Source organism: Lithobates pipiens, unplaced genomic scaffold (assembly GCF_037356315.1).
Source record: "Lithobates pipiens isolate NorthernLeopardFrog02 unplaced genomic scaffold, aLitPip1_a1.2 Scaffold_1, whole genome shotgun sequence".
NCBI classification, from domain to species: Eukaryota; Metazoa; Chordata; class Amphibia; order Anura; family Ranidae; genus Lithobates; species Lithobates pipiens.
In genome coordinates, this window is record NW_027507685.1 from 9,657,524 (window position 1) to 9,683,373 (window position 25,850).

The 25,850-nt window shown below is 35.0% G+C and overlaps 1 protein-coding gene across 4 annotated transcripts in view; it reads left to right on the forward strand.

Annotated features, from left to right (window-relative positions):
• The window catches only part of GRIA3 (glutamate ionotropic receptor AMPA type subunit 3), a 388,948-nt gene extending 363,811 nt beyond the window's left edge, over positions 1-25,137 (forward strand). Inside the window, exons 12-16 of one of the 4 annotated variants that reach the window (XR_013272422.1) lie at positions 2,658-2,856; positions 6,070-6,317; positions 7,098-7,212; positions 10,232-10,346; positions 15,494-15,633. Coding sequence is in view for 2 of the 4 variants with exons in the window: in XM_077478276.1 (XP_077334402.1) it covers positions 2,658-2,856; positions 6,070-6,317; positions 7,098-7,212; positions 15,494-15,739 (808 nt within the window). In the remaining 2 variants the exon portion in view is untranslated. Of the gene's footprint in view, positions 1-2,657; positions 2,857-6,069; positions 6,318-7,097; positions 7,213-10,231; positions 10,347-15,493; positions 15,742-18,004 lie in introns of those variants that run through there. The other 3 variants (XM_077478276.1, XM_077478200.1, XR_013272428.1) reach the window with 3 other exon arrangements.
• Positions 25,138-25,850: the final 713 nt, after the last annotated feature.

Below are 25,850 nucleotides of genomic sequence, written 5' to 3' on the forward strand. Positions count from 1 at the left end.
ACAGAGGTAGGTTACATATTTTAAGGTGTGAACTCTGCAATGTTATTAAATTGCATTTCCTTTCAAGTTGCTTATTTAATTGGTACCCTTTGAATCTGTTAGAGTTTGTCAGAAGTACTTCAAGGGATACATATCACTAGTTCAGAAACCTAGTGTGCAAAGTACAGTACTGTGTAAGCCATTCAAGACCATAAAGAATATTTCAAGGTCAAAATGCCAGTTGCACAGAGTGAGTAGATGTCTTTACACAATACAGAGGCGCTTTGAAAATTGAACAACAAAAAAAAAGGTGTCGATTGAGAAACTGTTTTACAGAGACCTTTCCATAGCTCATTTTAAAAGGTTTCTGCACCTTGAATTAATTGTATCTTTAAGACTCTCAAGTTAGTAGCAAAGACATTTCTGACTATTTGTAAAGTTTGCAAAGGTCGCCTGTAGATTATAACTGGTGAAAGTGACATTTCCTTTTCAGTGGCTGCCGAAACCCGATGCGCGTGGCCTGCGGTCGCAATGGCCACGCGCAATCGAGGACATGAGAGCCAGAAGAAGGAGGTGTGTTTGTGTGTGTAAACCAGTGACATTTACACAGTAATCAGTGCATTTTTACAGCACTGGTCGCTGTATAAATGTCAGCGGTCCCAAAAATGTGTCAAAAGTGTCTGACCTGTCCTCCGCAATGTCGCAGTAACACACAGTCAAAAATTGCAGATCACCGCCATTACTAGTTCAAAAAATATTAATAATAAAAATTCCATAAATCTATTCCCTATTGTGTAGACGCTATAACTATTGTGCAAACCAGTCAAGATACGCTTATTGCAATTTTTTTAACAAATATATGTAGAAGAATATATATATATATTGGCCTAAACTGTTGAAGAAATTTCCTTTTTTCCTTTTTTCCATTTTTTGGGGGATATTTATTATATATAAATATATATATATATATATATATATATATATATATATATATATATATATAAAATATTTTTTTTTTCAAAATTGTTGCTTTTTTTGTTTAAAGCGCAAAAAAATAAAAACCACAGAGGTGATGAAATACCACTAAAGGAAAGCTATATTTGTGGGAAAAAAAGGACATCAAATTTGTTTGGGTACAGCATCACACGACCGCGCAATCGTCAGTTAAAGTGACGCAGTGCCGTTTTGCAAAAAATGGCCTTGTCATTAGGGGGGCAAATCCTTCCAGGGCTGAAGTGGTTATGAGCTGTAGTGGTGTGTCCATGTATTTCTGATGCAATCTTTTCTATTGTGCCCCAAAGATATGGCTATGATATTTACCATGGATTGCAAACTCTCTTACAGACTTGCTACATCAGCAATACACCTGGGAAAGTCTTGCTCGGCTCACACTGTGTGTACTTGACCAGCTTATTCCACTCATAGGAGTAGTTCAGTTAGTTGTGGGCAAGGGTTGCCATCATCCCTTTGTCATAATATTACATTGTACTGTTCCTCTTATGGGACTTTATTATGGCAACCAAATTTATTCAAAGATTAATATATTATATTAATTAATTATTATTATTAATATAAATGTTTTTATTTTTTTTATTTTTTACATATAATTAAAAAGACCTCCATAAGGACCAATAATTCATAAAAACATCCATGTCAATATTTCACTATACAAAGTCGTTTGCTAGGTGGTACTATCCAAAACCATACACAACTGCACAACATTCCAGGTTCAGTTACAGCTTGTTTATGGAGTGGGAAATCCAATACATTTAAAACAATTTAAACATTATCTTCATCAAGGATATAGCACCACCATAAGAGCAAACTACACCATTTCTCGTGAAATTGTCCACATAGCCCCATGTACTCCGGGTCAGGAGATATCCTCCAAGGATATCTATGTATAACTCTAAATGGGACCAAATAGCATAAACTATCCAAAATAAAGACTTCTATTCAATACAAGGGCTCCCAGAAAGAAGAAAGGATGTTACATCTGCTGAGGGTAATATCTTGCATGGTGTTTAGCAAAAATATGCTTATTCCATTCAAGCAGCTAATACAGAGGTCAGAGAGGATTCTAAAACCTGAGCTGACAAGTTGATATCCATTAATCTGCATGGAATGAGATGGCATACAGTCATACAGATGAAAATAGCGCATACTTATAGAAACACAATGAACAAGGGATAGTCACACAACTGTATCAAACTCAGACTCCTCTTTGAAAGCATATTATTTTATACTTAGGTTATCAACTATAACTAAAATGTATTTATATGGAAATTGGTTATATAATAGTATGTGCTATATAAAAAAAAATCAAATTTTTATGATGATTAAACAATGGCATTCAGGTTTTATGCAGAACTGATACATACAACATTTCATAACTGCTTTTTTTATCCAAAAGTATTTTTTTATGGGCTAAACATGCTTAGAAACGTTTCATTTAGCGCAATTTTTTTGTATACTTAGTGCTTATTTACAGCAGTTTATTATCTTTGCTTTCCAATTTAAATATAGCAAACAAAAGAACAAGGTTATTGTTATTCATTCTTTATCATCATCTGTATTTATTTTAATTTGTGTGACTTCTGGGAGATATTGGTGCCTCTTTTGTAAAGAAGGATTTTCTAGATTATGTGGATAAATATCTAATCTCCTTTATCTTGCAGATCCCTCTCTGGGCGAATAGTTGGAGGAGTGTGGTGGTTCTTCACTTTAATAATAATCTCCTCCTATACTGCCAACTTAGCTGCTTTCCTTACAGTGGAAAGAATGGTGTCCCCTATAGAGAGTGCAGAGGACCTGGCTAAGCAAACAGAAATAGCTTATGGCACATTGGATTCAGGCTCTACCAAAGAATTTTTCCGGGTATGCTAATTTTACTTAATGATTTCTATTAGTATTGCACTCAATGTTCCTGTACGTTTGCTGCAGAAAAACAAATATTCATACCATAATCAGACATATGTACACATCCTATTGATGGCTGAGGCTTTTTGCCTCATAGTAAATGAGCTGTATATATTTATAGGAGTTAACTGAAGTGGACAATATAAAATATGATCTGTGCTGGATTTGTAAGCAGGACCTCACTGTCCTTCTTTGATGGCCATTCCAACAGGATGGGGTTGCTGATTAAAAAAAATTAGCATGATTAAGCTAATTTTCTAATTGACAAGATAAATAAAGCAATGATATATTTTACAGTGGGAAGGAGAATGGACAATACAGCAATGTACTTGGGTCGTGTTACAACAGCTCAGAGTTGAGGCAGACTTTGTAAGTTCAAGGCTGAGTGGCCAAGCAGAGGTTGGACAGGTTTGGAGATGTTTTGTATGTTGGAATTCAAGTGATCAACAGTATGTGAGATCAAGGCAGGCAGGCAGCATAAATTCTAGTGAACTTAATAATTGTGAATTGAGAAAGTGCAAATGTATTGAGAAAGTGCAAATGTATTTCCCAATTTTTCCTCCCCTAATCACAGAACACCTTGCATTTTGTGAAAAAAATGCAAGAGCGAGTGACTTGTATAGTGCTACCTATGCGAACTGAATTGCCTCAGGGCGTTTTCTTGCCACCAGAATCCATCTGCGGCTTTTTGCGTGGTCCTTTACCCTGTAAGTTCCTGACAAGCTTACAAACACATACAACATTGACATACACATATTAAGGCCAATTTTTTTAGACAAGGTCTAATTAACCTACCAGCATGTCTTCGGAGTGTGGGAAGAAACCCACGCAGGCACACTGAGAACATACAAACTCCAGGCAGATGGTGTTGTGGTCAGGATTTGAACCAACGACCCTATTGCTGCTAGGTAAAAGTGCTAACAACTACACCACTGTGCTGCCCTAAGACCTTATATTCAGACGTATACTGAATATAAGAAGTGTGGAGTGAGCGACTCACTTTGATCTGTATACTGCATATATCATTTATATCTGTATACTGGATCATTTACCAGAGGTGTCGTTGGAAGAGGTACAGGGTATTGTTAAGCAAATGAAGCCCACAACCTGTTCCTTGGATCCTTTTCCAACTCCACTGGTAAAAACGTATGTTTCAGTTTTAAGTCCATTGATTACTGCTGTTGTTAATTACTCTTTTCGAACTGGCCATGTTCCTTCCATTTTAAAAAGTGCTGTTATTAGACCACTGCTTAAAAAATCCACTTTTGATCCGGAAGTCCTTTCTAATTATAGGCCTATTTCTAATCTTCCCTTTTTATCTAAGGTACTTGAGAAAGCAGTTGCAAGTCATCTTCAGGATCATCTCAAGCATAACAGCCTTTTTGAAAAATTTCAATCAGGCTTTCGTTTTGCTCATAGTACGGAGACCGCTCTTGTTCGGGTTACAAATGATCTTCTTATGTCATCTGATGCCGGTTCTCCGTCTTTACTTATTATGTTGGATTTGTCAGCTGCGTTCGACACTGTCGATCATGGCATTCTTTTAGATAGTCTTCGTTATAATGTTGGACTAAAAAATTTAGCCTTCAGTTGGTTCGAGTCATATCTTACAGATAGGATTGAACAAACTACATTGGGTCATTTTAAATCTAAACCGCATATGGTTACCTGCGGAGTTCCCCAAGGGTCAGTGCTTGGCCCGATTTTATTTATTCTATATCTTACTCCCTTGGGCCATATTATAAATCGTTATAATATTTCTTTCCATTGTTATGCTGATGATACACAGCTTTATGTAAAAGCTGCAGCTGAAACTCCTTCAGTGTAGTCACCCCTATCAGTCCTTACCGCCTGTCTGGAGGAGATAAAGGAGTGGATGGAACAACATTTCTTGCAACTAAATAGCTCCAAAACTGAGTTTATTATGATTGGAACATCTCACCAGATTAAATCATCGCTGATAACAAGTATTGCCTTTTCAGGCTCTAAAATTCCAGTTTCGTCTGTTGTCACTAATCTTGGTGTAAAAATGGATTCCCAACTCACTTTTGAAGCTCATATAAATCAAGTATGCAAGACTTCTTTCTACCACCTTCGTAATATCTCTAAACTTCGTCCTATCCTTTCTTTTTCCGATGCTGAAAGATTGATTCATGCCTTTGTCTCCTCCAGGCTGGATTATTGCAACGCACTTCTCATTGGGATTCCGAGAAAGAGCATGCAGAGGTTGCAATACGTTCAAAACTCTGCAGCGAGGATCCTAATGAGAGTGCGGAAGCATGAGCATATCACTCCAATTTTAAAATCTCTTCATTGGCTGCCGGTCTCTACAAGGATTGAGTATAAGGTCTCTCTTCTTGTGCATCAATGCATACATGGACAAGCTCCACCTTATCTTAAGGAACTTCTTAGATTGCAAAATCTACCGCGTTCTCTTCGCTCAACTAATTTGAATTGTTTAGAGGTTCCAAAAACGAGGTTGAAAACCATGGGAGATAGGGCCTTTTGTGCTGCTGCCCCACGTCTGTGGAATGCTTTGCCTGATAGTCTGAGGGTTTCTCAGTCTACTGAAAATTTTAAAAAGGGGTTGAAGACTTTTCTTTTTAGCAAATGTTTTGTAAATTAAGCGGTTTGTTTGTTTTTATTGTAATTATGTAGCACTTTGAGGTCTTTTGATGGAAAGTGCATTATAAATAAAATTTATTATTATTATTATTATTATATCATTTATATCTGTATGCTGAAGCCCACACATATGTAAGCCTCTACTATATTGTACAGGGTGAATGAAAGTAAAAGTTTTACAGTCTACACACATGGCACACACTTCATGAATGCTAATATATTTTTACAGTGCATATATAAATAAATACTACTTTTGGCCAGAGTTCAGCTTTTAAAATTATTGAGAATATAGTGTTTAGCAATTATGGATTTTATGATAACTTTAGATATGAAAAACAGCTGCGTCTTGATATGATGCTGACTATGTCATAATACTTCATATTTGCAATGAAATATCCAACATAAAAGTTTGATCATATGTTTATTGTAAAATACTTTGTAATTTTCAAATCATTGTTCATTTGTGAACAATATTGAGAAAAAAAACAAGAGAAATGTAATTTGACCAATAAACCTTGTTTTTTTTTGTTTCTGTTTTACCACCAGCGTTCTAAAATAGCGGTCTATGAGAAAATGTGGTCTTATATGAAGTCTGCAGAACCATCTGTGTTTACTAAAACCACAGACGATGGTGTGGCTCGTGTTCGGAAGTCTAAAGGAAAGTTTGCCTTCTTGCTGGAATCAACGATGAATGAGTACATTGAGCAAAGAAAGCCATGCGACACCATGAAAGTTGGAGGAAACCTCGACTCTAAAGGCTACGGAGTGGCAACACCAAAAGGCTCAGCATTAAGGTGGGTGGAATAATATAACAATATCTGTGTTGTTATAGTATTCCACCTTCCCTGATGTGTTGTGTTTTACTTTACTTTTTTTTATGAATGTTTGAGGTAACATGGTTTGCACTTATATCATGGCAAGATGGTAATTGGTATATTTCTTTTTTTTATCACATTTTGCCTTCTATTTGCATTCTGCCTTTTATTTCTACAGTTTAATGGCTTTTTAATTTACATGTTAAAGCCATATTTGATCGATGTACTGTATGTGATGAATGTTAATTGCATGATGTGAATTTTGTGTTTATTAGTCTGAACAGTAGTCCCTTATCCCCCTCCATCCTGCATATTTTAGTTAAATGGATAACACTCCCATCCCAAAGCACAAACCACCTTATTATAATTGAACTAGTCTTTTCTGTTTTATATATTTATTTATTTTTTGTAGCTTTATTTAAATCTCTTAGACAATTTGTCCTTTGTGCTCCTAAATATTACAATTTCCTTGATAGAGATGTGCGATTTTTTTTTTCTTTTTGCTTAATTCAGATAAAATGTGTTTAAAAAAAGAAAAATAATCAAAACAACCAATTGCTGGTACATTAAGAATTATTTATGATCTAGTATATAAAATGTATGTTTTGAGCTTTACTAAAAGTTTTTGCAAATTATTTTTCTTTAAAGGTAAAAATACATTGCAAAAAGTTTGCAAAGCACATTTAAAGACATTCGCACAACTCTATTACTAAAAGCCTCTTGTACATTTTCTTACAAGTTATGTTTTATCGTTTCAAGAAATGCTGTTAACCTGGCAGTATTAAAACTGAATGAGCAAGGACTCTTGGACAAATTGAAAAACAAATGGTGGTACGACAAAGGAGAATGCGGCAGCGGGGGAGGTGACTCCAAGGTCAGCCTCAATGTCACCACAATCGGGTACCTTAGTCAAGAGTAATCGGCAAGACTGTTATTTCAGTAACCAAGAAAAAGACCAAATGTTAACTAAGCAACTAATGGAAAAAGTCCATTATTTTCACAGTAGCCTTAACATTTATACCATATGTTTGGTATATATCTCTGGATGCCTTTTACACTTTGAAATCAACATACTATAGTTTATCAAAAGGTTATTGAGAAATATTTTTTTTTTAAATATGAGGGATATATTTTATACACAGGAAACAGGTTACAAGCACTTAATAATAAGCAGTGACACCTGGACAGAGTGCTATTCTAACATAGTTTTGTGCATTACTTAAAATTCTTAACATTGTGAAATAGTTGAAATTGATTCCTTTAGCAGCGAGTAATACATATAGTGGGCATTTTTGTACAGTAGAAATGTATCACAAGCTGGTACTGGTGAAATGTAACTGTATTACCAACATATTCAGGGTGGTATTCAAAAGTATAATTACAAAGTCAGAGGAATAGAAGAATATACAACTAGGCTTCTATGCTTTTTGCACACTCTCAGGTGGGTGAATGGATGGATAGATAGATAAAAAAAACTTTTGCTTTAAAGAACACTAATAGACTTTTGAAGTGCTGATTTTAGGTTCACCATTAAAAAAAAATTAAAATGCACTTTTTCTGCTGGTAAAAAAGCACCCTCAAAGCTTATTGAGAACTACAAGCCATCAACTGTAATTACTGACAGTACTTGTAGGCATTATGTGGCTGTGTGGGTGTAGCCATGAATGGCCACACTGTTTTCAAATTGTGACAGTGGATACTGGGAGAAGATTCCACATGTTCCAAATCACAGCACATTTTAAATAAGTGTAGGAAAATAAATAAATAAATATAAATATATATATATATATATATATATATATATATATTACAGTGTGTGTGTGTATATATATCTATATATATATATATATATATATATATATATATATATATATATATATATATATATACACACCCCCACTTGACTGTGTGGTGTGCTCAGACATTCTTCTTTAAAAAAAAAATCAGTATAGTCATTTGTCTGTCTGATCCTTTGCAATTTGAAGAATCAGATTTGTAATATTAGCTGCAATAGGCTCACATAGCCAGATGTCTTGAACAACATTTTATGGGTTGTATAATTAATGCTGCAGTAAGGTTAATACATGTAATTGTTTGTCGTCAGTGTCTCATTTTGTAGCATGCAATAAAGCAGAACTTCACTCTCTCAATCAACATTGACTATTTAAAATTTTTAAGTTGTTAGCATTAGTAAATAAATATGAAATTATACCATATTTATTTATTTTAAACTTTTTTTTGCATATCTTTAGTTACTTCCCAGGTTCCAGTTTCTGCCCCTCTCCCCCACACTCACTGGAGCGCTAAGCTGTGGTGGCCGAGCCAGCTGGTCCAGGCTTCTGGGCTGATACCAAGCATATGGCCTGGATCTTTTCAGAGCTTTGACTGGTTATGTGACATCAGCCAACAGCCGACTTCGGCCCACTGTATTCTGAAAAAGGGGACACAGTAGAGCAGAACAAACTGCACTTCTGTGATCCATAGGAAAAGTACAGCCAAAATAGCTTTGGATATACTTCTACTTTAGGAACTTGGACAGCTAGAGTTCAGGTTTAACTCGCCATTGGCGTGAAACCCAAGCTCAGCCCTACTTTCAGTAACATATCAAGAGAAAAATAGAGTCCTGGATCCAACCTATGGAAAGTGTTTTTTCCCCCTCCAGACACTATTTTTCTCTTGATATGAGGAGCCAAAAATGCTATAGATCAATGAGTGAAGTGTGTTTTTTTTTCACAAAGGCTACAACATGTCTTCTTTTAGATATCGTGTCTATTACTTGTTATATTCTTCCATGATGAACCATATTTGTGTGACACATGTCAAGCTATTGTTCCCTTTCCCAGTGTATAATAGAGCTAATGGAGGAAATGTGTATTCTCCATAATTTAATAAGAGCTTTAATACCTAGAAACGCAACCATGGTAACATGGTATAGAAACCAAATAGAAACCATGGTAATAATAGGACATCTGAATATAGGTACATATGTACTGTACATGTACAGTATATGTGCAATAGCTAGTCTTTTGTTTTTAAGTATAATTTAGTGCACCTTCAATGTCTCATCTACTGGTTCATGTTTTGAGTATTTAAAAAAATGTGGTGTAGTGAATTTAAGTTTAGTGTTAGTTCCTTATGCCTTCTTTTTAATTTGTACTGTTGCATGGAAGTCAATGGGACTGCTAAACTCTAAAAAAAATGTTAGCTGCTTAGTATCAGTTCAACGTAATGAAGCGCCTTTTGCAAGGAAATGCACTAAAATGCTTTCAAGTTTATATAAAGAAAAAACGCTGCAATCTTCACTAAAGGTGAATAACCATCTGTCATTGATATGTTAGAGTAACCAGCTACTGCCCCACCTCTAAAGGGGATTTGGTTTTTGTTGCCCAGGGTTAAAAAAAAAAAAACGGGGTTTCTCACTCATTACTTGAACAGAGTAGGTAATCTATCCATCCTTTACTACGTTTACATCTGGTCACAGAATACCTACACATAAAAAGAAACATGACTTTATGTCCACAGTTTTATTCACTATGCTCATTATATCTCAGTGAAAAAGGCATCCCAAAGAGCTCTTCTTTATTCAGAAAGGTTACTGCTGAATTCCAAATCAATATAGAATGGTGAAATTTAAAACCTGGGGCCAATTTAGTTTTGTCATTGTTATCCTTTTAACAGTGTGTGCCGATTACTCAAAGCGATATAGGCAGGACCTGGTAATTTAGTGTCACTTGTAGTGTTAAAACTAAGGTGATATTCAGGTTGCCTGCAGTTCAAGATCTTTGTGTCCAGGGTCCCTGCTTTATCGCTTTGTATAGTATGAAAATAGTGTTAAGCTTGAATAACATAAAATAACATAATATAATGTTATTTATGTTATTTCCCACGTGAAGAACTCCCGTAAACCTTGCAGTATTGAAACTCAGTGAACAAGGCATCTTAGACAAGCTGAAAAACAAATGGTGGTACGATAAGGGTGAATGTGGAGCCAAGGACTCCGGAAGTAAGGTCAGTCGCAGAAGGTCTTTTGAATTGAATAGAAGTCCCATTTTGACTCACCGTTCATGCACACTTATATCATGCCAGACTGAATAGGCAAGATTTACTAATGGCTGATAGTAGCACATCCCAGCATAGGTTACGGATCAGTTATCACACTGGATGGTGCCAAACAGTACTTAGTATACATTTCCCTTTTCTTTTTTTTTCAGACATTTTCTATGATAACATATAGGGATAGTATGCTATATAAAGTAATTTATTTAAAGGGGAATAATAAAGAACTACAATGCACAATCACGCTGTTGTACTTCTAAAAAACATGTCAAACCTTTCTCACTTCACTCATTTGTTTGGCTCTGACATTTAGCAGTCCTTTATGGAGTACATATAACCATGGATGTCAACCCCCTTCTAAAAAAGAGTTCACAATCTAATGCTCCTACCACAGCCACATGTAGGGTAACTTTGGTCAAAAGTCAGTTATCTTACCTGTATGTGATTTTGTTCCTGAACAAAAACTGTAAAACTGACACAAACGTTAAAAAACATAAGAATTCCCTGCACTAAAAAAATCTATCTCATGACTTAAACTTTGCACAACAGTCCCAACTACACATATATTATCCCATTGTGATTGGCTACTGTGCGTAAATTGTATTAAAGCATAAAGTGGACTTTGTAATGCTGGAAAACCTGACTGTCATTAACCAAAAATAGACATAATCATATTTGTTCAATGACATCACTTGGGATACCTGCCTTAATTATGGGAAACAGGCTAGCAGGTGGGCCAGGAAGCCTTTGGTTAGTGACAGTAGTATTACCAGCACTAAATGAATCACTCCTAACTGCTGTAGTAGCCAAAGGCTTTGGGTGGAAGAATTGACCAAATCCAGCCATTTAGTTTGGCCTTTTGGCAAACCTCAAACCTTGGACAGCTAGAGTTCAGGTTCAACTCACCATTGGCATGAAACCCAAGCTCAGCCCTAATTTCAATAAATTGTTAGGAGGGGTCTGTATACAGTTATAAATTCCAGTTTATTTATGATTGTAAAGTAAATTATACAGTAAATTATACAAAAAGTACAGCACACCAAGCTAAGGATATATCTTCTAACAAAGCGAAATTCCCTTGCAAATTGAATGGCCAATTTGCCTAAACCAACCCCAAGTTGTCTGTCAACAGACAGGTAGATAGTAAAGTGCACATAAGTGGGAAATTCACTATGACTGTGTGAAACTGACCAACATTCTGCCCAGCATCTCAAGTCTAAATAGGTGGATGGAGCTGATGGTCATAGGAAATAAACATATTAGACATATATTCTTCCATTCTTTGACATCCTTACAGTGATTGTTTCATAAATAGACTCCTATATCCTTTTTAGCAAGTACCATTTATCCTAAATTCTAACCTAACCCAGTAACACCTACCCTAAAATGTAAACTGAACCTTTAACAGTTAAACTACTCTTAAAACTAAAAAATACTTTTCACTAATCTTAACATTTATCTTACCCTTAAACTTAAGCCCTTGACTCCTGACCTTAAGCTTGACTGTAAGTTAAAAATGAACGTTAACTGATGTAAAAGTTGATTTAACTGAAAAAGAGGTGTAACTGAACACTATTTAATTCAGTTTTTTATCAACAAAAAAATGTAACGCCATTTTTACATATAACTACCACAGATACAGGTTTCTGTCCTATCAACAGTGAATATGTTCACAGCGAAAGAAAACTTTCGGAGACCATATTGGTTTACTGCTATTTCGTAAATTGATCAACATATGACAGAGACATTGTTGGTAGATTATGAATGGCGTTCAAGCCGAGGAGGCTAAAATCCTGCAGTCACCAAGGAGAAAGGTGCAGGCGGTAAAGCACGGCCAAAAATAGCGGCGTTTTACCGCCCCAGTGTGAAAGGGGTCTTTGTGGGTTTTTTTTATCCACACTCCCTTGGTCATGACACGCTGTTCACTTTCTCTGCTTGTTTTCTTCAATGTTGATGATGTGTTGAGGCTGAGGCCATTTTCAAGTCTACACTGGGTCAGCTGGATAGGAGTGAGGTGCTTCTTTGATTTATTATATGATAGGGACAGGTAGGGTGGCTGTTAGACATCATAGGACCTCATACAGCCTGCCTAGCAGGGCTCCCCACCAACCCCCCCGGTCACCCAAAGGAAAAATTAGGTGTCATGCATAGCATGGCACTGCAACATGTCAGGGTGGCAACAGTATGTAATGCAGAGTGCAGGGATCAAGAGTATGTAAGGTAGAGGTCAATAGTATGAAACACCGAATTTAAGGTCAGTAGTATGCAACACAGATTAAGAGTACATAACACAATGCAAGGTTCAGGAGTAGTGAACACAAAGTTCAGTGGTTAGAAGTATGAAATTCTGAGCTCAGGGGTCAGGAGTACAAAACACAGAGCTTAGGAGTCAGGTGTATGGAATGCAGAGTTCAGGGGTTAGTACTATGGAATACAGTGTTCAGAGTCCAGGAGTACAAAACACAGTTTGGGTGTATGGAAGCAGAGTTTAGGGGACAGGAGCACAGAATACAAAGGTCAAGAGTATGGAATGAAGACTTTAAGAGTCAGGAATATAGAATGCAAATTCAAGAGTGGAGAACAGCATGCAGAACAGCACGCAGAGGTCACAAATGCTTCAAAATGCTTCTGCATTTTAGGTATCAAGAAACTGTTGCTTCCAGCCCAGGACCAAAGCCCTGTCATTGGAACCAGCACCCTTGTACAGCCTGCTCTCCCCTGGCACTTCCCCCTCACTGTCCTTTCACCCATTTCAAGTTTGTAGAGCCCTGTTCTGTAGCATGTTTTGCTCCATGTATATCAGACCCTCCACTCTCCACTTCAACACATATATATCCCCTGGTTTGACAGTGCTGACTGGCAGAGCCTTGTTCATGCAACTTGATAGTTGGTGTGGCTCTCTTATTTCTGCTCCGGTCTCCAAGATGGTGGTTGGGATTGTACGGTTAGCTGAGAGAGTGGAACTGTCCTTCTCAGCACAGCTGAACTGAAAGATACAAGTCATAGAGAGGTTTCTGGTTGAGTGGAAGCTGTGAGGGCCAACCACAGGCAGCCCCTGCTAGCCTACCTGTTGACCTGATGGGGACAAGAAGGCTGGCTATACCCCCTATTGGCAACCCTGGGGACAGGTGGTGACCTAGTTGCATTTATTAAAGAAGAACTCAGAAATCAGTTACTTTAGATGTATTTGAACTTGATAATCAGCTGCTTTTCAGGAGTTAACCCTCAACACAACATTTTCACCCAAAGCATTCAAAAGAACATTATCACCCAAGCTATTAACTGATTATTAACTTCACCTGAACTACAGGGCCAATACTCATTTTAATGTATGCCAGTTCATACAAGTTTCTTCACCAAGTCATGTCAGTGTTAAAATTTCAGCACCAAAAGCATATGCCCCACACAATGTTTATTAGCAGTTTAAAGTCCTTGCATTACTTTGCATTTAGTTTTTTTTTTGTCTGCTAAGCTTTGAGCTCTTACTTATTGAAGGGATTGATACATTGTATTTATGAGGCACAGTCATACTTTTCTTCCTCTTTCTATACAGTGTGAGGTCATAGTAGATCTACTTAGGTGGGGTGACACATCTCAACAGCTTCTGTACTAAGCAATAATGTTTTACTGAAAATATAACCCAACAGGAACAATTACAGTTAATAATAGTACAGTGCATATGTTTCCTGACAATAAAACAGCCTCTTGCAATACTCATTTGCCTTTACCAGACTGATAGCCTATATTGGTCATTTAATTTCATTATTCACATTTAATTTCTATAATTTTTACTAAACTGGTTATTTCCCTTTAAATAAACTATTTTTTTTACAATAACACTTAGATAATACTATTATATTTTAATAATTTTTTTAATATTAGTTAGATCCAGAAGTATCATGAAATTTAACATATGTATTTTTTCCACATAGTATTATTTAAATTACCATTATTAATAGATGGTGTCTGTAGATCACTCCATTCAACACTCATACTTTATGTACATTCACTCATTTATGCTGCTGTCTAGGTAGTCTGTAACATTGCTTAGAAGCATTTCAGAAAAAGCACCACAATCCTATTTTTTTGTGACTCGTTTATTAAAGTACTCACTGAATGACCACGAAAATTTCATTGTTGGTCACTCCTTAAGTGATTTAATAAACACATTCTCACGTGTTTTGGCAAAATTAAAACAATGTTTCCTTTTTTTAGACATGTTACTGTTTTGAGTAATAGATTCTCTGGCACAAAATGAATACATTTCAGAAGAATTAAGATGTATTAAAGACTTAGCATTTCTAGGGTACATCCGGATTAACACCAGCTATCTTTTTTAAAGTTTTCAATCTGCGTGAAAAAGATTATGGCATAATGCAAAGAACTGTATTACGGTAGCTTATCAGTAATATGGCTGAAATTAATGCTAAATACTCTGAAAGATTAACTTCCAATAATCTCGATCAAGTGACACAAGGTTTTATTCATAGTAATATACATAAAATAGTCCTCCAGTATATTAACATTGATAGGGTTTTGCTGAATTAGACAACCTTGAGCTATTTAGGTTTTTTTGGTTATATATTCAAGCGTGAAAGAGTTAAAGCTCAGCAATGAGTTGATATAGTCTCAGATTAACCAAGGCTCAACCAGCAAAGGAAACATTAAGGTGCTGATATATTTAAATTAGCAATACATATACAAGAGAGTTACCAGGCTAGGTAGAGCTACGTATTTCAGATTTATATTTGCAATACTTCGGCAAAAGTATAATGCCTTTTGAGTTATAGTGTTGTCGTTTTGGTACATTATCAGGAATTATGTTACAGGATATTGTAGTGGAAGCCTTCAAAGAGTACATTTATGCATGAAGAATATCCAAGGTGTAGCTAGAAAAAGTAAAAGCAACATAAAAAGCTAACTTTTGCATGTAAGGTACTGCTTTCTTGTATACTGTGATGTTAGTTTTAGAAGAGGAAAACAATGGTCTTAAAACACTGGGTTATGAGGTTAGGGATTCCTTTTGAAAAAAAAAAAAAAAAACATTGCAATTGATTCAAGTATCCTATGAAACTAACAAAGTTGTTAATTTCTCTTAGGACAAGACAAGTGCTCTGAGCCTCAGTAATGTTGCAGGGGTGTTCTATATTCTTGTTGGAGGTCTTGGACTAGCCATGATGGTGGCTTTGATAGAATTCTGCTACAAATCGCGAGCAGAATCCAAAAGAATGAAACTGACAAAGAACGCACAAACCTTTAAACCTCCTCCTGCAACCAGCACCCAGAATTATGCTACTTACAGAGAAGGTTACAATGTCTATGGAACAGAAAGTGTTAAAATTTAAGGGTATGACTTAGATACATGAAGTGATTTATTTACTATGCAATTTCTTGGGTTTTGGTTGTTTTAATGGTTTGTTAGTTTATGTCTGTGTTTATTTTGATTATACAATATCATGTTGTTTTTTTATATTCAGTAGACTAAAAATATCAGGTCAGAGTATACAGATTTTAATGGTTTCCCCTATTTTTCCTCCTTTCCTTCTTCCATTCACACAGTTGAAGCAAGTGGAAAAATATTGTTGGACCCATAAGGTTATCCTACTGGTATTGCTATTTTAAAGTATTGATGTTTATGTAAATGATCTGGTTCCTGTGCAGGCAGAGATTCTCCCCCTGAGGATTTCCCCAATCTCCTTGGCTTGTAGTGCAATGTAACAAAAATTTAAATTGAAGCGCCACAATACTATTAAGCAGTCCAGATAATTCTTTATTCCAATAAAAGTCAAACCAGATGCTAACAAGGCTTGTGCTTGCAATCACACTGGAAAAAAATATCATTAACCACTTACGGACCGCCCGCTATCATTATACATTGTTACTTTGAAGAGGGATATTTTTGTTATGGTGCCATAACCCCAGCATCCACTTCTTCAGCAGGCGGCCCCCTTTCAGATAAAAGTGGTCTCTGTGGATTCACTGCAAGATCACTTTTATCGGCGGCAGGAGAGGGCCACCCTCCTGCCACGCTCCAGAGCCCTCCGCCACTTACTGGAGCCACTGGCAGTGGTGGAGGTGGTCAGATCCTTATCCCTGTTATGTATGTAGACGAGTGAGGGAAAGATGGCCCCCACCCCTCTCCATACTATTGCAGGGTGGAAGCAATGTCAAAACGTCACTTCAGGCCATAGCTTTTTTTTTAAACAATATTTTTTTTATTGCATTTTAGTGTAAATATAAGATCTGAGGTCTTTTTTACTCCAGATCTAATATTCAAGCGGTCCTGTCATTCTTTTTTTCTATTACAAGGGGTTTACATTCCTTGTAATAGGAATAAACGTGATGCAATTTTTTTTAAAAGAACAGTGTAAAAATAAAAGGTAAAATACATAAGAAATTTTTTTTTTTAAATGTGCCCCATCCCGTCAAACTCGCCAGCAGAAGCGACCGCATACATGAGCAGCGCCTCGCAGATGAAAACGTTATTCAAACCACACATGTGAGGTATCGCCGTGATCGTTAGATTGAGAGCAATAATTCTAGATATCCTCTGTACCTCAAAACATGCAACTGTAGAATTTTTTAAACACTGTCTATGGAGATTTTTAAGGGTAAAATTTTGTTGCCATTCCACGAGCGGGTGCAATTTTGTAGCGTGACATGTTGGATATCAATTTACTTGGCGTAACATTATTGTTCACAATATAAAAAAAATCGGGTTAACTTTGCTGTTGTCTTATTTTTTAATTAAAAAAGTGTATTTTTTTCCAAAAAAAGGGCATTTTTAAGACCGCTGCACAAATACATACAGTGTGACAGAAATTATTGCAACAACTGCCATCTTATTCTCTAGGGTGTTAGAATCTTCTTTTTGAATACTCCCTCTGACTTTTATTGAAATTAAGTTGAACCTCCTAGCAGTGGTTTGGTGCTTCAATTTCAAATGTTCTTTTTTTTTCAAATCAGAGTGAGAAACTAAAGAAAAAGAAATGAGGCAGAGGCTTCTTAGAAAAATAACAGATTTTTATGAATTAGCCAAAGCCAGTAGACATAGCCACTAAAATATTGACACACCTAAAACAAAGGAAAGAAGGCATGCTCCACCTCTGTAGGGCACCCATCTTTTCCCAGCAGTTTTGAGTTGGGTTTACTTTGCTAAAGGCATAGGACGTTCCTTTTGCAAGGAAATTATCGTATAATTTAATGAATGTGGTGAAAATTCACTTTGCAAAGAAACCCTCAAAACATGCAAGGACAATAAATAAACAGTAGTTTTTCTTGCACATGATTGAATCCTGAAAGTCAGCAGAACTTCAGTCATTCATAAGTGAACAGCCTATTTGCCTTTAGTAAATCAACCCCATAGATTTCGGGTATTCCTATACAACCCTCTATTACTTTTTTGAACAAAAAAAATAAATGTTTGAAATATGCAGGAAAATGTTTTTATCTAAATTGTTTTTCTCTAGGTTAACATTCAATCATTCCTGTGCCAATGATGGTAAAACAGTGCCTGCAAAGTCTTATTTCAGGCCTAGCCCTCTACAGTTGGAATTCATGATATATTTATTTTATTGAATTCAAAGTAAATATAACAATATTTTTTGCAGATATCCAGAAGAACCAAGTGATTGGGTTAAAATTGAAAATGAGGCTTCCTCCTACATCCTCACCAACTGAGCCAGTTATACTCTTTCCTTGGTGTCGGGAATAACACAAATTGCTGATGGTGCAAAGAACTTTTACTAGAAAGAACTGATTTTTTTTTCCTTCAGTGCCTTATGGAACATTCTGAGTCTCACAACAATGCAAACTAAAATGCTAATGCTTTGCTTGAAAAAAAATAAAAATCTTAAACTGGCCACAAGATAAGATTATCTCATGTAAGAAAATGTACTCTTGTAAAGAACACGTTCTATAAAAGCCATTGATTATAAGCACTCTACAGGGCCCCAGATGGTCTATATGCATTTTTAAAGGTGCGTTCACTCTCTTGTGAGTAACACTTTCCCACTGTCTCATCTTTGTTGTAGCTACCTGCTATTTGTCTCACTAAAATCACTCAAGCTGTCAGGGGTCAAAAATATAAAAACTGTCTTACCATTATGTAAAGGAGATCACTGTGTGTCTACATTTAATTTATTGTGTGTGTAGAGTGAATGCACTTTTAAACTACTGAGTGTTACTTTAACATGTTTATGCTGTTATTGTTAGTAATGCTGTTATATGTTATTACGGACAGCCTGGTAACTAACAATGTCTTTTGGGTTCTTCCTAATAATGGTAAAGCCTATACCTGAAGTGAAACCTCTGTCTTTCCTTTGAGATAAACACAATGAATGCAACATTTAGGCATGGAAGAAAAAGAAAACAACCATAATTATTTCAGGATATATATATATATATATATATATATATATATATATATATATATATATAAATAAATATCTAAATATATTTTTTTACCTAAAGATCTGAGGCACTGCTTAAGAAATTAAGTAGTGACTCATTCAGTGCTTTAATAGGCTTAATGTGACATATAAAAATGTCAACTTCCTGGAACTTATGTATCAACTATAGGCACTGGCAACATTTTATTTAGGCATTTTTCTTGCATCTTAGTCTAGTGTTTTATGAATCAGGACAATGCTTTTCAAGCTAGAAAGCATTTATTCACAAACATGGCACATTTGTTAAAAAAAATTATGATAGTTAATAACAAGATATAGCAGTATGACATATGTTTTTAAGACCACGATAATGTTTGCAACAATGTCTAAATTGAAAAAGCAAATTATAATGTTACTTATATAAGATTATGACTATAACAACTGTATCAATACAGACTGTGGAGAGGAATGTATTAATTTACTTTGTTGTTTATTGAGATTTCAATACTATGTCACATAAAAAAAAACATAATAGACTTAGCTTCTGAAATTTATAAACCTAAATTTGGCTCACCTTTCAAATTGTAACATGAGTAAACGGCTTAGTTACTGGTATGAAATAAAGGTTAGAAAAATCAGAATTACCTTTTTGAGCTCATCAGTCCTGCCTCTAGCTAATAGGCATAGGTAGTTGGGCAGAGACAGGTTAGAACAGGCAGGGGGCATTACTTGCAAGTAAATAGCTAGTAGTAGTCACACAAACAATCAACTAAACTTTTTTTAAATGGCAAACACATTTTGCAGCATATCTAACCCAATTCTACAGTTCAAATGCAGGTTACAATCACCTCAGGCTATATTCCTGACACTCATTAGAACTAAAGATGTGGCTTGGATGAGCTTAAAAACATCTTTAACATTACAGAACGAATTTAGTTGAAAGTAACTAACTTATACTACCAATACCATGATCTGGATAAATAAGAACCTTCACAAACATATTGTAAGTAAATAACAGAACCTAGGTACACATAGTAGACACGTGTATGTACACATGCAGTACATGGGTCGACATATCTACTTACGTTACAACCTTTTATTCATGGGGTTGATTTGATAAACTGTTCATTTAGTTTAGTAATGGTGTGTCCACTTGGCTGTTCAGGCAAATAAAAAAATAAAAATATTAATTCCACTTGTGCATGATTGGATGAATAAAGTGAACACAACGTTACAGGTCTAAGTGAACATTCTACTCCTTTAAAAAAGCAACCCAAAATATGTATGGCCATTTCCTACACAGTTTAGGGAAATGTTAGACAAAAAAGCTAGAAAAATGTCTTGATAAAATGGCTCTTTTGCAATATTTATTGATTTATGTTATTATATTGTAAATGCTTTTAGGAAAATAAAAAATGTTGTACTCTTTATGGTACGATCTCATTAAATATACTTAAAAAATATGCAGTTAATTTAATGATACATATTTTCATATACATTTGAAAAATCTTATGGTACAACCGCATTAAAAATATAAAAAAGATACAGAGTAGCCTAAGGAGAGATACTAAACCATTTCCCAACATTAGATATATAACTAAGATATTTAAAACCATCTTTTGATACATAAGTTCCAGTTTCCAGTTTTACATAAACTATATTGAAATGATCTGGCCATTAATTCAAACACATCCTCGAGCTAAAACAAAGAAGTTAAAAGAAAATAGCAAACTGAGCAGCAGAATTAGAGACTCCCAAGAGTTAAAGCACTAAATCTTGATACGCTGACACACAATGAAAATGTGTCAGTCATGATCACAGATTGCTTTGACCCTTGTGTGTTCTGTAAAATGTGCAATTCACTATAATATAACTTTAAGCTCTAGGTAAAAATCTCTTTCAAAGACTTGTATACATTATAATAGCACAGAGAAATGGTTGCTTTGATATATACTGCACTATATTTTACTCTCAGTTGCATTGACTTTAAAGAAAAGTTTCCATAATAAGTAGCATTTGTCAGGTAGATGTATAATACCTCAGCATTGTGCAGAGGATCTCCATCATAACACAAAACAACGATTTGTAAAAGATTCTGTCAGGTAACTTTTCTCTGCTTTTTTAACCAGTCATCAAAAATCCATCATACAACTGAGAGGCAGTCATCTTTCTTTACCAAACTTTATTGATTAAAATGTGATTCTGGCCCAAAGATAGTATTTTGGATAAAATGTTAATTTTTTTGTTCTCTCCACAATAACTGAATACATGAGTAGCAGTTGTGTTGAGGAACACACTAATTTGCACTCACTTAGAATAACTCTATTTCTATTGGCTAGATATCATTTTTTTCAAATACTGTACTATACCACATAAATATTACTGTGTAATTATGGTGCCTGAGACATGTCAATACCACGCTCATCAGAGGTTGCAGATGTGACTCTTGTGTTGTATATCTTTTATAGTAAGTGCTCAGGGCAACTGAGCCATTATTTGCTAGAATGTAAGAACCAATGATATATCAATATCTAAACATGCATTTATGTTATTCAGTGTGGTATAAATAACAGAATGTACATACATGAATGTTGTCAAACTGCATTCCGTTGACATCAGTGTGTACTTTTCTTATCGACTGCCAAACTCTCAACAGTTGAAAGAGACAGAGAAGCAAAAAAAAAATGGATGGATCATGTGATTTATCATCCATTTCCACTCATAATGGGTCTTGTGATCTCTGATCATTTATTCCTAAAAAATGTGACACATCTCTAATTGAAGCAAGGTTCTTTTATCTAACTTGTTATAGTGTAAATTTGTCTTGTGTGAATTCTCCATTGCCTCACTTTTACTACCAGCCATATTTTACTATAATAAAAGCTGTATTCTTACTAGGCTAAAGATTTTTAAAATATATATTCAGTAGTATATTTTTACATTAGTACATTTTAAGTTTAGAATTTAGCTCTTCCGTTCACTGATGGTTTCAGTGTCAACTTCTGTTGTCAGAACATTTGATAGTCCCACCTTAAAGGGGTTGTGATAGGCTGAACACACAGTATAAACCTGTAATTTTATCTGACAGTGATTTTGGTGTAATATATATATAATATGTAGGAAAGCCCTTCCAGAAGAAGAAGATTGCTTTATAAATAGCCTTACATCATATACTGTATTCTGTGTAGGGTGTACCTATCTGTGATTGTTCAAGCTTGCATATATACATTTTTGACATGTCACACTTTATAGCAACAGCATACAAAATAAAAAAAAGATACTGTAATTCATTAAAAAGCAGTCCATAAAATGTATGTGAACCCAAAATCTAGTTTGTTTAGTGTCATGTCTTAATATATAAACTTTTCTTAAGCAAACCATTTTGGTGAATCTGTTACAAAGTTTCTTAAATGGAAATCCTGCCAATAACAGCACCTCCTGTTGCAGCTTGATAACACTAAACTAAACTACTGCCACACAATTGACAGCTTGCTGTACATCACCTTCCTTCATTTGGTTGTTGGACTGCACATCAGATCTGTGCATGCCTCTGTAGATCTCATAGGGCAGCCCAGTGGCTAACTAAAGCAGCGTGCATGGTAGGCTCACAATGCTGCTGCTTATTGAAGGCAGCTTCATGACATTAGCCTGCATCGGGAAGTGCTGTTAGTGGTAGTATTTCAGGATAAGAAACTTTGCAACAGATGAAAAATAAATAGCTTAAGGCAACTGTATATAGCAAGGCATCATTCCAAACAAACATACCGCAGATTCAGGATTTACATATGTTTTGAATGTCAGTAAAAGTGAATCTCTCAAAGTTAGCCTGCGAGGAACATTGGAGAATGAATTCATCAGCCTTCTGCAGAGAAGAGAAAAAAGCATGTCTTTAGCCTGTTTTTTTTTTCCTAGCAGTTTGCAGGGTTAAAAGCAGCAAGAACCCCTAGCATATTTGTACATAAGTACACACAGGCCATAAAGTTAAATGTGCAGGCACCAGGATTTAAATAATTGTGTTATCCAGAAGAAGGATTTTAGACTTGAAAAGTAGGTGATCACCTTCTGTGATGCTGGTCTTCTGGGTTGAAAGATGATAAAGACACTGCCAAGGGGAGCACTATGAATTCCTTGAGAGGTAATAGGTACATGAAAGATATGCATATATAATATTTAATGTAAAAGAACTTCTGTAAGGCTAGGCCCACTTTAGATGTTCTGAATGAAACAGGAAAAATCTGTACACAATCAGAACCTAGAGTATCATATTGCTGTTCTCCGAACGACACATTTTTTTCCCTTAAAACTGCTCAATCTTTTGCAGCCCCCCACGTGATTATTTTACAATATATCATTAGAACAAGTAATGATATCCCAATGTCAGCCAGGTGTTTGATACATGTAAACAGCTTCAGTAAATAGCGATAAGTCAGGACATTTTGAATAAAACCCATATTTCAGTTCACAAGGTTTGTTCTCCTTAAAGTATTTTTACATTTTGCTTACACAACCCCTTTTTTTACCTGTTATATCTTAGACAGTAGTTTACATTTATTAAAAACATCATTCTTAAGACAGACACTTCCAAGACCATCTATATCCTGGTAAAAATGGCATTAAATGATGGCATTAAATTACCATTCCTTTTACATTTACAAAAAAGTATAAAAATTAAGCATTTTGACTTCAGTAACATAACAAAAAGTGTTGTACAAAACTTGAAAGACAAAATGTTATGATTAAAAATAGAAAATTATTTTTTCATGTAGAGAATTTATCCAAACTACTTATGTCTTCCATTTAAAAGCACCATGCAGTCAACAGAATTGTGTAACTATTGCTTGTATGTAACTTTGGAAACCAGAACAGCTCCCAGATGGTAATACCATTTCCCCTTCAGGTCATACTACTAAATTATAAAAAAAAACACCTGCTTTTGGAAAGGTGTTCTTTTTTTCCCATGAATAAATTCTTAAGTTTTAAAAAGCAGTCCAAAATTCTAAGAAATAAATCTGAATTTTATTGGAAGAGAGTGGGTAAAAAGTAAATATGTTTCCTTAAAGTCTTGTATCTGGAAATGTAAAGGTATTGAAGCTTGAAATTAGGGTTTCCTATTTCTTAAAGAATTAAAGCAAATTAACAAAATTCCTCAATTAATAGCAGTTAATTTTATATTGTCAGTAATATTTAATTTATTTACATTGGTTTGTGTCTGTAGTTTGTGTACATGTTTCAGATTGTTCTCTTTTCCTCCTTTGAAATGATCAGCCTTTTTAATAAGGTAGTAGAAAACAAAGTGACTATCTGCAGATTGTGGATACCAACAGCGTCAAATAAGCCTTTCTCATTCCACAGAAAGGTGAAATAAATTGACTGCAACTGGTGACTACATTTTGAACATTCATTGCACTTTGTGCTGCATTATTAACCGGGTGCTGTTAGTGTGTACCTGAAAGGTATTATGCACCATTTTAAACCTATAATACTATTAAAACTTATAAGGAGAGCAAGAAATTCAGCAACTGAGACCTTTGTTAATAAATAGGGGGAAACTCAAATTGATCCTCACCCATAAACATCATAAAATATCTCATTCAACACCATTGTAATTGTCTTGTTATAAAAACACAGATATGTAATGTACTTTTTTTCCAAAACTATATATATATATAAAGACTGGCCTTTTCATACCTTCTCAGCTGAACCTATGTGTGAAAGAACAGTGTATTATGAGTAAAGAAACAAGAACGCCAGCTGAGAAGTAGAACTTCTAATGGAACTGTGATTTTTTTCTTCAAGGTCTTAATGCTATTAATATCCCATTTTGGGAAACGAAACGCTGTGCAGAAAATGCTAGAATCATGTATTCCTAGTTATGTTAACCTTTCCTGTGATAGAGCAACCAAGATTTGTTCTCGTTTTTTTTTGTTTTTTTTTTCTTTTTTTATATGGAGGTCTCTATCCAGGGGAGTGTTAAACTTCTAAGTTTGTTTATGAATGAAACCATTTTTAAGAGTGTGAGCTTCATACCGAAGCAGGGATGTTCGGTATTTTTTAATAAAAACAAAATGCATGTAAAAATTACTGATTGCTTACATTTTCCTGCTATAACTGAGAAAAGTCAGCAGTAGAACCTTTTGGGATATATATTTTTCTTTGTATCTCAACATTTATTTTGTTTTGTTTGAATTTCAGTTTTTTTTTTAACTGCAGATTGGTGAGCAGTAAAATTGCCAAGCAAACTTATGGCTGTAAAGACAAATAACTGCATGTGTGGACAGATTATCTACCCTCATTTAAATGAGGTGTGTACAGAGTTTTAATACATTTTGTAAATAAAATGAAAAGAAAATGAACTTTTACGTTGATATTGCTTGTCATTTTATTCAATACAAAGAATATATTTTTTTGATAAGTGTTTCTCATATATTTTATCTTGATTGCTGCATTTGTTTTGCAGTCTGGACTGTATACACCATCAAAAAAATAAGCACAGGACTATCTAAAGAAGTAATTTTCAAGCTGCATGGCTATTTTCTTTTATGTTTGTGAATATTTACTTTAAAATAGAAAACTATAATCGGGCTTCATGCTAAGATTTTAAGGTGTGTGTAGAAGTTGATTTCATGCAAACTTATTATGTACATTCTAGCTGCATGAACTATAAATACTAGATGTCTTCAGTCTCCCGGTTTGAATGATGTCCAGCATGGTCTACAACTAGCCTTAGCACAGGTAATACTTTTGCCACAAAAAGAATATCACAGAAAAATGACAGGCCTTTTTCTTGGTAAGCAACATTATGATTATTTTACAATTGTTTTCTTCTTTTCTGGTTTCTTTTCTGGAAACCTCATGTATACACTATTTGCTTTACTAGGCACTATAATTATTGGACATATAGTGGGGATCGAAAGTCTGGGCACCCCAGGTAAAAATGTGTTATAATGTGCATAATGAAGCCAAGGAAAGATGGAAAAATCTCCAAATGGCATCAAATTACAGATTAGACATTCTTATAATATGTCAAAAAAAGTTAGATTTTATTTCCATCATTTACACTTTCAAA